The sequence below is a fragment of the Rattus norvegicus genome, chromosome X (genome assembly GCF_036323735.1).
Source record: "Rattus norvegicus strain BN/NHsdMcwi chromosome X, GRCr8, whole genome shotgun sequence".
In the NCBI taxonomy this organism is placed as follows: domain Eukaryota; kingdom Metazoa; phylum Chordata; class Mammalia; order Rodentia; family Muridae; genus Rattus; species Rattus norvegicus.
In genome coordinates, this window is record NC_086039.1 from 35,443,676 (window position 1) to 35,456,240 (window position 12,565).

The 12,565-nt window shown below is 40.6% G+C and overlaps 1 protein-coding gene across 2 annotated transcripts in view; it reads left to right on the plus strand.

The window, feature by feature from the left end:
• Positions 1–12,565, plus strand: part of Syap1 (synapse associated protein 1) — a 34,526-nt gene that overhangs the window by 19,729 nt on the left and 2,232 nt on the right. The window contains exons 6-8 of one of the 2 annotated variants that reach the window (NM_001395553.1): positions 3,718–3,866; positions 11,835–11,893; positions 12,332–12,479. In NM_001395553.1, the coding sequence (NP_001382482.1) occupies positions 3,718–3,866; positions 11,835–11,893; positions 12,332–12,479 (356 nt within the window). The remainder of the gene's footprint in view (positions 1–3,717; positions 3,867–11,834; positions 11,894–12,331; positions 12,480–12,565) is intronic. The other variant, XM_039099662.2, reaches the window with a different exon arrangement.

The following is a 12,565-nucleotide window of genomic DNA, read 5'->3' on the forward strand; positions in this document are numbered from 1 at the left end:
AACCCAATTAACTTCACAAAGAATGCAGTTAATGTCACAGATTGCATTTAGTTCTTCTGTCTTATCAATGTGCTTCCATTCCTTGCACCTTGTGTGGGGCACACTGCCATCTGTCCCTGCGCAGTTCATACTTTGTTCACTTGGAAGAGGTATCTGGCAGGCTTAACTATAAAAGTACAGTTTTCCTCTTTGAAAGTAATTAGTGTCAGGCATAATGGCAAAAACTGAATAGCTAGCCTGGGTTACATTTTGAGACCATGGTTCAAATGAATATAATAATAATAATAATTATTATTATTATTATTATTATTATTATTATTATTATTATTATTATTATTAGAGATGAGCACGGTTGTGCACATCTGATCCCAGTACTGGGGAGGAAGATTACTGGGGGTTACATAATGAGTTCAAAGCCAGCTTTGGATACACATCAAAACTGTCAAAACAAGGTTGGAAAGATGGCTCAGAGGTTAAGAGCACTTGGTGCTTTTGCAAAGGATTCAGATTCGGTTTCTAACACCAGCATTGCATGGCTCCGGACCGCCTGCAGCTCCAGCTCCTAGGGAGCTGATCCCTCCTTCCAGTCTCTGCAAGCACTGCACGTGATAAGTTTAAGAGCTGGGCTAGCGGTAAATCCATTGAATTCCAGCACCTAAGACACTGAGACAGGACAAGAGTTCATAGCCAGCCTGGGCCGATAACACACAAAGAATTCAAGGTGAGCTATAGAGTAAGGCCCTATCTCAAAGGGACTTGGAGGGAGAGAAAAGAAAGAAAAGGTAGGGTTGGGGATTTATCTTAGTGGTAGAGCGCTTGCCTAGCAAGCACAAGGCCCTGGGTTCGGTCCTCAGCTCTGGAAAAAAAGAGAAAGAAAGAAAGAAAGAAAGAGAGAGAGAGAGAGAGAGAGAGAGAGAGAGAGAGAGAGAGAGAGAGAGAAGGTAATTAGTATTTTGTGAGTAGAGACAGAGCTTGATGGGTGGGGTGTGTGTGTGTGTGTGTGTGTGTGTGTGTGTGTGTGTGTTGAAACAATGTCTCATGTATCCTGAGTGGAACCGGCTGTGTATTCAAGGATAACCTTTGACTTCTGATACTCCTGAATGCTGTGTTTTACAGCCATGTGCCTCACCATGCCTAGGGATCAAACCCAGGTAGGACTTTGTACATATTAGGCAAGTGCTCTACCAATTGAACTATATCTCAGCATTAAAGACTTAATAAAAACATAATATCTGGGGAGTCAGAGGGACAACTTGTGTGAGTCAATTCTCTTTCCACCATATGGGGCTTGGGGATCAAACTCAGGTGATTAGTCTTATCAGCGAGTGTGTTTACCCACCGAACTATCTCATTGGCCCCTTAGAGACTTTGAAATTTTATTCAGCTAATCATATTTCCATATACTCTTGTATTTATATCCATATAATCTCATGCATTTGATGGAGTGGGTTGCTATCTGTTATTTCAGTACACAAATCATCACTTTGATACGCGGGGTCTCAGTGAAAGGCATCTTTAGCCTTTGGTGGTTGCTCGATTTGAGAGATGGTCATACTATGAATCCCTGGCTGGCCCAAAACTTATTATGCAGATTAGGCTAACCTCAAATTTAGAAATCTACCTGTCTCTGCTGCCTGGGATTAAAGGCATGTGCCACCATACCAAGCTCCAAGCTCATTTTATTTTTACCTTTCTCTAACCCTATGATCCACCATTTATGCAGAAAGCACTGGTATCTCTTAGTGGAAAATAAGATTTATTCTTCCTTATTAGTATATATTAGTTAAACATAATAATGGGTTTCAGAAAATGACATGTAGAAAGCAAGAACTGTCCACAGGAATACCTTTTCCAGTAAGGATCACTCTTGTATTCTTCTGCCATGTTTGTAACTCCTGTTGTGGCAGTGATAAAGAATAGTGTTGTGTCCCTGGGTTTGGTCCCCAGCTCCGAAAAAAAGAAAAAAAAGAATAGTTTTGTGACCTTTAACGTTTTATTTTTTAATCCTCTCCATGTAACTAAGTTCTTGTTAATGACTCCTCTCCCTCCCCCACTTAGACACTACTCTCTTTCTGCTTGGTTCTTACTGTCCTAGGCCGCCTATTGTGAGTATTCACCATACTCCACTTGGGCACCAATGCCTCATGCCAGGCAAGTCTAATATGCAACCACTGTGTGTTCTCAGGTTGAATAGCTAGAACTTCAGTCTTTACCAAGCATCTCCCAGATGGTCATGGGTGTAATTTGGTAGTAGACTGCTTGCCTAGCTTACACAAAGCCCTGGGTTCTTTCCCCAGATTTGCTCCATACCCAAAGCCTTTATAACCATCTCTCATTGTGTCCACTAGTTGCTAGTTATTTTAGCAAGCTGCCAGCTGATGTATTTTCTGAGGAATAATATCAAAGCAGGTATGATAACAAACACCAGTAATCCCAGCACTTGTGTGAGGCAGGAGGATCAGTTCTTCGAGGCCAACCTTAGCTATGTAGTGATTTTGAGGCCAGTCTGTGATAAATGGGACTCCGTATTTTAAAAAAGCAAGGGCTAGGGAGATGGCTCATCAATGAAAACACTTCCCTGCAAGCATGAGGACCAGAGTTCAAATGCTTAGAGCCCTGTAGATTCCATGTGGGCGTAGAAAGAAAGAGGATAAAGAGGATCCTGGAGCCTGCTGAGCAACCAGACTAGCCATATCTAGACTGGCTGGCTGCATCAGTGAGCTCGGGGTTTGATTGTGAGATTCTTCCTTGATACATAATAAAGTGGAAGAGCACTTGAGGATTGTTCCCAATATCCAACATTGAGCCTCCACATATACATAGACACATGTGCTCATACATTCAGACATGTATACACAATAAATGCAGGAAAAGTAGAAAACAAAAAACAACACCCACAACAGTTTCTTCCCACTGCCTAAAAGCATATATACTACTTTAGAAAACATCAAAAGACTCATAGTGTCCTGACTCTGCTTCCAGTCCCCCTAGTTAGTCATACTGCCACACAAGAATGCCTTATTTTCTTCTGCCAAGGATCATTCATATCTATTTCTTATATATATAAAGAAATAGGAGAGGCCACCAAGATAGCTGAGAAGGTAAAGGCACTTGCTTATGACATATATGCATACATGCATGCATGTACACATACAGTAAGTAAATGTAAATAAAATTTAAAAGGGGACTGGAAAGATGGCTCAGCAGTCAAGAGCACCAGCTGCTCTCCTAAAGGGCCTAAGTTCAATTCCTAGCACCCACATGGTGGCTCACAACAGTCTGCAATTCCATATCCAGGTGATCCAATGGCCTGTTTTGGCCTCCGTGGACCTTGTACACATTTGGTGCAAAGGTATGCATGCAGGCACATCATCCATACACATAGAGTAAAATAAGAAATAAACACAACAAGAAGTACTGAAATTTCATAAGCATTGTATAACTTTTGCTGCTGTGGAAAATATAGTATGGTTTATCCTATTACTTAGCTTTCACTTGTAAAGTAAATGATCATTTCCTTTGGCCCTTACAAGGTCTGGAAAACACTCAAGGAGTACAGCTTTAGCTTGGTAGTAAAATGCTGGCGTGCCTGGCATGCATGTGAAACCCTAAGTACCACCCCTGAAGAGAAATAAATAGATGGTCTATTCTAGTCTCTGCTTTGCTAACATGTGTAACCTTGGCCCTCTCGTTCTCACGTGTCACTGTCTGTCAAAGTGTGAAGGAGGAAGTATTCTGGAGAAACTACTTCTACCGGATCTCCCTGATTAAGCAGTCGGCCCAACTCACTGCACTGGCTGCCCAGCAGCAAGCTTCTGGAAAGGAAGAAAAAAGCAGCAGCAGAGATGATAATTTGCCTCTGACAGGTACATTCTGGGGAGAAGAGATCATTCTGGAAGAATAGAATTGATGTAAAAATATTCCTCTCTCACAATGGATGTGGCTAGTTTCAGGTGAAAAAAAAAAGAAAAAAAAATATTCCTGACTTAGAGATGCTAATGAGCTTGTCATTTTGTGTGCATCAAAAATGTTGACATCTGTACAGAAAAATTATTTTCTTTTTAAAGGAAATTTTCTTTTTTGATGCCCTTTCTCACCCAGCTTACATATGTATTCCCCAAATATTCTTTTTCTTTTCTATTTCATTGTTAGCTCTTGGGATTTTTTTTTGTTGCTGTTTGTTTTTTGTTGTTGGTTTTAGTAGTAGTAGTAGTAGTAGTAGTAGTAGTAGTAGTAGTCATACTCTTGGATGGCAGTCATCTTTTTTAAGATTTAGTTAGTTATGTATATGAGTACACTGTAGCTGTCTTCAGACACACCAGAAGAGGGCATCAGATCCCATCACAGATGGCTGTGAGCCACCATGTGGTTGCTGGGATTTGAACTCAGGACCTTCGGAAGAGCAGTCAGTGCTCTTAACCACTGAGCCATCTCTCCAGCCCAGAAATTGTCTTTTCCATGTCTCTTTTCTTGCCCTTTGGGCTGTTTAGTTTGGGGGTTCCCATGTAGTATAGACTGGCTTGGAGGTCCTAGTCCTCCTGCTTTCACATCGCAAGTGCTAGGATTACAGGCATACACTACTATGGCCAGATGTTTCTCAGGCTTCTATTCATCATGATTTCCTTGGCAATTATGGGAGTAGAGTCCAGTAGTTCTTCCTCCATTCCAATTATAAGTACCGAGCTCTGAGCTATGCTGTTAACATCTTCCACTTTCCTCCTGTGATATAAACCTGCTGCTAGGGAACAAGGGCCAGACAGACAGACAGACAGACAGACAGACACACACACACACACACACACACACACACACACACACACACACACACACTAACAAGGTGTTAGAGCACTTCCAGAGGACCCAAGTTCAATTCCTAACACCCACATAAGTGGCTTACAGTTCCTTGTACTTCCACTTGCAGGGGATCTGACACCCACTTCTGAAGTTCATAGGTACTCAGACATAAATAATAAAGCTGGGCGTGGTGGCACACAACATCAGTCACATCACTGGAGGTGGAGACAGTCAGATCCGTGTGAGTTAGAAGCCAACTTGGTCTACATAGAGAATTCTAGGCCAGCCTGGGATGTATAGTAAGACCTGGTCTCAAAAACAAACAAATGAAAAAATAAAATAAGTATTAAAGTATATATTATATATTTATTTTGTGGCACTGAGACTGAGGCCTTACAAATACTAGGCAAGAACTCTACTGAGCTATATCCCCAGCCCATCATATTTTTTCATTTGTCATGAATGCCTGCTATGTGTATTGATATTTTCTAATTACAACTAGAACCATCTGACAAGTGGGGCCATTTACTTTGTGAAATTTTAGGTAAGTATGTCATAAGATACAGAATGTCATAAGGTATTGATTGTACAGACTACTAAGAGAGCTCTGAGACCACACTGAAAGTCAAGATTATGGGTATCATGAATCCAGAATTTTCATTCTTTTTTTTTATTGGATATTTTTTATTTACATTTAAAATGTTATCCCCTTTACTGGTTTCCCAGACATAACCCCCTCTCCCATCCCCCTCCCCTTCTTCTATAAGGGTGTTCCCCTCCCCAACCACCTCCCCTTCCCAATGGACCCCATTGCCCTACATGGGCAGGGGGGACATCCAGACTTGGCAGGATGAAGGGCTTCTCCTCCCATTGGTGCCCAACAAGGCCATCCTCTGCTACACATGAAGTTGGAGCCATGGGTCTGTCCATGTGTAGTCTTTGGGTAGTGGTTTAGTCCCTGGGAGCTCTGGTTGGTTGGCATTGTTCTTATGAGGTTGCAAACCCTTTCATCTCCCTCAATCCTTTCTCTAACTTCTCCAACGGGCATCCTGTTCTCAGTTCACTGGTTTGCTGCTAGCATTCACCTCTGTATTTGGCATACTCTAACTGTGCCTCTCAGGAGACAGCAATATCCTGTTCCTGGCAACATGCACTTCTTAGCTTCATCAATCGTATCTAGTTTTGTTGGATATATATATATATATATATATATATATATATATATATATATATATATATATATATATGGGCTGTATACCCATGTGGGGCAGACTCTAAATGTCCATTCCTTCAGTCTCTGCTCCAAACTTTGCCTCCATATCCTCCCCATGAATATTTTTGTTCCCCCTTTTAAGAAAGAGTGAAGAAACCCCACTTTGGTCGTCCTTCTTCTTGAGCTTCATGTGGTCTGTGGATTGTACCTTGCATAATTCGAGCTTTTTGGCATATCCACTTATCAGTGAGTGCATACCATGTGTGTTTTTCTGTGATTGGGTTACCTCACTTAGGATGATATTTTCTAGTTCAATCCTTTTGCCTATAAATTTCATGAAGTCATTGTTTTTTACTCCATTGTGTAGATGTACTACATTTTCTGTATCCATTCCTCGATTGAAGGCCATCTGGGTTCTTTCCAGCTTCTGGCTATTATAAATAAGGCTGCTATGAACATAGTGGAGCATGTGACTTTGGTGAATGTTGTAGCATCATTTAGGTATATGCCCAGGAGAGGTATAGCTGGGTCCTCAGGTATTTCAATGTCCAGTTTTCTGAGGATCCTCCAGACTGAATTCCAGAGTGATTGTACCAGCTTGCAATCCCACCAACAATGGAAGAGTGTTCCTCTTTCTCCACATCCACACCAGCATCTGTTGTCACCTGAATTTTTAATCTTAGCCATTCTGACTGGTGTGAGGTGGAATTTCAGGGTTGTTTTGATTTGCATTTCACTTATGACTAAGGATGTTGAACATTTCTTTTGGTGCTTCTCAGCCATTCGGCATTCCTCAGCTGTGAATTCTTTGTTTAGCTCTGAACCCCATTTTTTAATAGGGTTATTGTTTCCCTGCGGTCTAACTTCTTGAGTTCTTTGTATATTTTGGATATAAGGCCTCTATCTGTTGTAGGATTGGTAAAGATCTTTTCCCAATCTGTTGGTTGCCGTTTTGTCCTATCAACAGTGTCCTTTGCCTTACAGAAGCTTTGCAGTTTTATGAGATCCCATTTGTCGATTCTTGATCTTAGAGCATAAGCCATTGGTGTTTTGTTCAGGAAATTTTCTCCAGTGCCCATGTGTTCAAGATTCTTCCCCACTTTTTCTTCTATTAGTTTGACTATATCTGGTTTGATGTGGAGGTCCTTGATCCATTCGTACTTGAGCCTTGTACAGGGCATTAAGAATGGATCGATTTGCGTTCTTCTACATGCTGAACTCCAGTTGAACCAGCACCACTTGTTGAATTTTATTGAGTATTTTTGCGTCAATATTCATAAGGGAACGAAGTTCTCTTTCTTTGTTGGGTCTTTGTGTGGTTTAGGTATAAGGGTAATTGTGGCTTCATAGCAGGAATTGGGTAGTGCTCCATCTGTTCCTATTTTGTATAGGTCTTCTTTAAAGGTCTGATAGAATTGTGCACGAAACCCATTTGGTCCTAGGCTCTTTTTGGTTGGGAGACTTTTATGACTGCTTGTATTTCCTTAGGAGTTATGGGACTGTTTATATGGTTTTAATTGATACTGCTTTAACTTTGGTACCTGGTATTTGTCCAGAAACTTGTCCATTTCATTCAGATTTTCCAGTTTTGTTTAATATAGGCTTTGTAGTAGGATCGGATGATTTTTTTTTTAATTTCCTGAGATTCTGTTGTTATGTCTCCCTTTCATTTCTGATTTTCTTAATTTAGATACTCTCTGTGTGCCCTCAGGTTAGTCTGGCTAAGGGTTTATCTATCTTGTTGATTTTTCTCAAAGAACCAGCTCCTAGTTTTGTTGATTCTTTGTATAGTCCTTTTTGTTTCTACTTGGTTGATTTCAGCTCTGAATTTGATTATTTCCTGCCTTCTACTCCTCCAGGGTTTATTTGCTCCTTTTTGTTCTATACCTTTTAGGTGTGCTGTCAAGCTGCTGACATATGCTCTCTCCAGTTTCCTTTTGGAGGCACTAAGAGCTATGAGTTTTTCTCTTAGCACAGCTTTCATCATGTCCCATAAGTTTGGGTATGTTGTGCCTTCATTTACATTAAATTCTAAGTAGTCTTTAATTTCTTTATTTCTTCCTTAACCAAGTTATCATTGAGTACAGCATTGTTCAGCTTCCATGTGTATATAGACTTTCTGTCATTTTTGTTGTTATTGAAGACCAGCTTTAGCTGGTGGTGGTCCGATAGCACGCATGGGATTATTCCTATCTTTCTGTACCTGTTGAGGCCCGTTTTTTGACCAATTATATGGTCAATTTTGGAGAAAGTACCATGAGGAGCTGAGAAAAAGGTATATCCTTTTGCTTTAGGATAGAATGTTCTATAAATATCTGTTAAGTCCATTTGGTTCATGACTTCTGTTAGTCTGTCTATGTCTCTGTTTAATTTCTGTTTCCATGATCTGTCCATTGATGAGAGTGGGGTGTTGAAATCTCCTACTATTAGTGTGTGAGGTGCAATGTGTGTTTTGAGCTTTAGTAAGGTTTCTTTTATGTATGTAGGTGCCCTTGTATTTGGGGCATAGATATTTAGGATTGAGAGTTCATCTTGGTGGATTTTTCCTTTGATGAATGTGAAGTGCCCTTCCTTATCTTGTTTCTTATCTTTTTTGATAATTTTCGTTTGAAAGTCGATTTTATTTGATATTAGAATGGCTATTCCAGCTTGTTTCTTCAGACCATTTGCTTGGAAAATTGTTTTCTAGCCTTTTACTCTGAAATAGTGTCTGTTTTTGTCACTGAGGTGTATATCCTGTATGAAGCAAAATGTTGGGTCCTTTTTACATATCCAGTATGTTAGTCTATGTCTTTTTATTGGGGAATTGAGTCCGTTGATGTTAAGAGATATTAAGGAATAGTGATTGTTGTTTCCTGTTATTTTTCTTGTTATAGGTGGAATTATGTTTGTGTTCATTTGTTTTCATTGCAAGGCAATTACTTTCTTGCTTTTTCTAGGGTATAGTTTCCCTCCTTGCATTGGAGTTTTCCTTCTATTATCCTTTGAAGGGCTGGATTTGTAGGAAGATTTTGTGTAAATTTGGTTTTGTCATGGAATATCTTGGTTTCTCCATCTATGTTAATTGAGAGTTGTACTGGATATGGTAACCTGGGCTGGCATTTGTGTTATCTTAGGGTTTCTATGACATCTGTCCAGGATCTTGTGGCTTTCATAGTCTCTGGTGAAAAGTCTGGTGTAGTTCTGATAGGTCTGGCCTTTATATGTTACTTGACCTTTTTCCCCTTACTGCTTTTAATATTTTTTCTTTGTTTTGTGCATTTGATGTTTTGACTATTATGTGACGGAAGGAGTTTCTTTTCTGGTCCAATCTATTTGGAGTTCTGTAGGCTTCTTGTATGCCTATGGGTATCTCTTTTTTTAGGTTAGGGAAGTTTTCTTCTGTGATTTTGTTGAAGATATTTACTGGTCCTTTGAGCTGGGAGTCTTCACTCTCTTCTATACCTATTATCCTTAAGTTTGATCTTCTCATTGTGTCCTGGATTTCCTGTATGTTTTGGACCAGTAGCTTTTTCCGTTTTACATTATCTTTGACAGTTGTGTCGATGATTTCTATGGAACCTTCTGCTCCTGAGATTCTCTCTCCTATCTCTTGTATTCTGTTGGTGATGCTTGTGTCTATGACTCCTTTTCTCTTCCCTATGTTTTCTATCTCCAGGTTTGTCTCCCTTTGTGATTTCTTTATTGTTTCTATTTCCATTTTTAAATCCTGGATGGTTTTGTTCAATTCCTTCCCCTGTTTGGTTGTATTCTCCTGTAATTCTTTCGGGATTTTTGTGTTTTCTCTTTAAGGACTTCTACTTGTTTACTTGTGTTGTCCTGTATTTCTTTAAGGGAGTTATTTTTGTCCTTAGTAACCATTTTTTTTTCTTTTCTTTTTTTCGGAGCTGGGGACCGAACCCAGGGCCTTGTGCTTGCTAGGCAAGCGCTCTACCACTGAGCTAAATCCCCAACCCCTATTTTTGTCCTTCTTAATGTCCTCTATCATCATAATAGGACGTGATTTTAAATCCAAATCTTGCTTTTCTGGTGTGTTTGGATATCCAGTGTTTGCTGTGGTGGGAGAATTGGGCTCTGGTGATGCCAAGTAGTCTTGGTTTCTGTTGCATAGGTTCCTGTACTTGCCTCTCACCATCAGGTTGTCTCTGGTGTTAGCTTGTCTTGCTGTCACTGACAGTGGCTTGACTCTCCTGTAGGCCTGTGTGTCAGCACTCCTGTAGATCTGTTTTCTCTCAGCTGGATCTAGGAACAGAGAGCTGCTCCTGTGTTTGTGTGACCTGAAGCCTCCAGGCAGGTTGCTTGGTGCAGAAGAGTTGGTTACCTCTGCTCTCAGGTGTGTCAGCGCTGCTGGCAACTGGCTTTCAGCTCTCAGTGCAGGCAGAAACTGGAAGGGTCCTGCCCCTGACTGTTCCTAGGTCCCTGTGCCCAGAGGGCACAGATGGCACTAGGGTGTTTCCTCTTGTGTCAGGAATGTGGGTAGAGAATAGTCTCCTCTGAGTTCTCAGGAGTGTCCGCACTTCTGAGTGTCTAGCTCTCTCCCTAACAGGATTTGGGTGCAGGGACCTGTGGGACTGGTTCAGTTCAGTTCCTGGCGCGGGCAGAGATCAGCATGTTCCTGCTGCTGACTGCTCCTATATTCCTGTATCCAGAGAGCCCTATGCAGGTTCTTCTTTGGCCAGGACTATGAGCAGAAGTTCCCTGAGGTCTCAGGATTGTCCACACTTCTGGGAGTTCAGCTCTCTTGCCCCCAGAACTGTCATTCTTTATCATATCATTCAATTGTGGTTGGTTTTTGGTTTTAGAGGGTAGCTTTTTGAGACAGGGCCTCATTGTGAAGCCCCAGCTAGTCTTGAACTCCTAAGTCATCCTCCTAGCTCTGCCCCTTGAAATGCTAGGATTAAAGGAGTGGGCTACCATTCCTTGCTTTCTCGAATTAATGATATTGGGAAATGCTGGGCTGGGAGTATAGCTCAGTGATAGAGCACTTACCTAGCATATGTGCAGATAATAATGTATTCATTTCCACACACTGCCACAACAGAAAGGAAAAGCTTTTTTCCAATGACTGGCTGTTTAACAAAATGGACTTAAAGTAGTCAGTAAAGTCGGCTTACATATGGATAATATAATAAGGAACAGTTAAGAGTGAATGTAGCTCTTTCAGAGGACCCAAGGTCAGTCCCCAAAACACACATTAGGCAACTCACAACTGCTTGTAACTCCAGCACCAGAGGATTCAACACCCTCTTTTGTTCTCTGAGGACACCACATAAAGGTACACATACACACAAACAATTCAATTTTTATAAGCTAACCAGCAGAATGTTGACATGGGGCACTGTGTTTTCCTTTGTGCTTTCTAACCAAGTTGATAACAGGGAAGCTCAATAAATAGCTTTATTCTTGGTACCCTAAAAGGAGGAACAGAATCAATTTTGCTAACAATGAAGTCCAAAGATGATGGAAAATCCATATAAGGAATGTTGCAGGGATGTGGTTCCTGACAGTCATGGTGGTGCACACATTTAATCCTAGCGCTCAGGAGACAGAGCGGGCAGCATATGGATCTCTGAGTTCCAGGGTACTCAAGGTATATGATCAGATCCTGTATCTAAACAGACAAAATACATTTTAAAAAGACATTCACCAAAATAGGAGGTTGATATGGTTGTGCCTGGCTATGCTTGTCATATCTTCAGGAGAGCTAAAAGTATAACATAAAAGATCATTTCTGATTTAATATATCTATGGATATTTTAGCTGTTCTTATAATATGTATTTAGAAGTAAGTCAAGCAATTACTGTGTCTTTTATTCTCACTTCATAGAGGCAGTACGGCCCAAAACACCACCTGTGGTAATCAAATCTCAGCTTAAAAATCAAGAGGTAATACAGTTTTACATTATACCTGGTAGATTGTCTGAAAATGAAGTCATTGGGTTAACTATCTCTGATAACATTTAAAACTGCTTAAGGGTGTTGGTCTTTTATCTGCAAGATAGGGAGTCCAGTACTTGATTGAATAATAGCTGAGAGCTGAGGTGATTTCTTAGCATAAATAATTCTAGATGTGCTCATCAGAAATCAGAGAATGGTTTGAGGGATCTAAACAGTGGGGGAGAATAATAGCCTCAGGTGGTAACTCCCTCTGTTACCAAGCAACTGCCAGTTAGAAGGTTGAAGAGCAGTGAGCATTGTCTTACAGCTAGCAGAGAAGAATAAAAAATGAGAATGTGTTAAATTGAAAGACAACTATTACCCATAATTCTAGTACGCAGGTGTCACTTTAGAAGTCACTCCAAGAGCTATTTGGTTCCATTTCAGGACGAAGAGGAAATCTCTACTAGCCCAGGAGTTTCTGAGTTTGTCAGTGATGCCTTTGATGCCTGTAACTTAAATCAGGAGGATTTAAGAAAAGAAATGGAACAGCTTGTACTTGATAAGAAGCAAGAGGAAGCAACTGCATTAGAAGGTAACACACACACACACACACACACACACACACACACACACACACACACACACAAAATGCAGAGGTTGACTTTGTTCTTTTTCCTT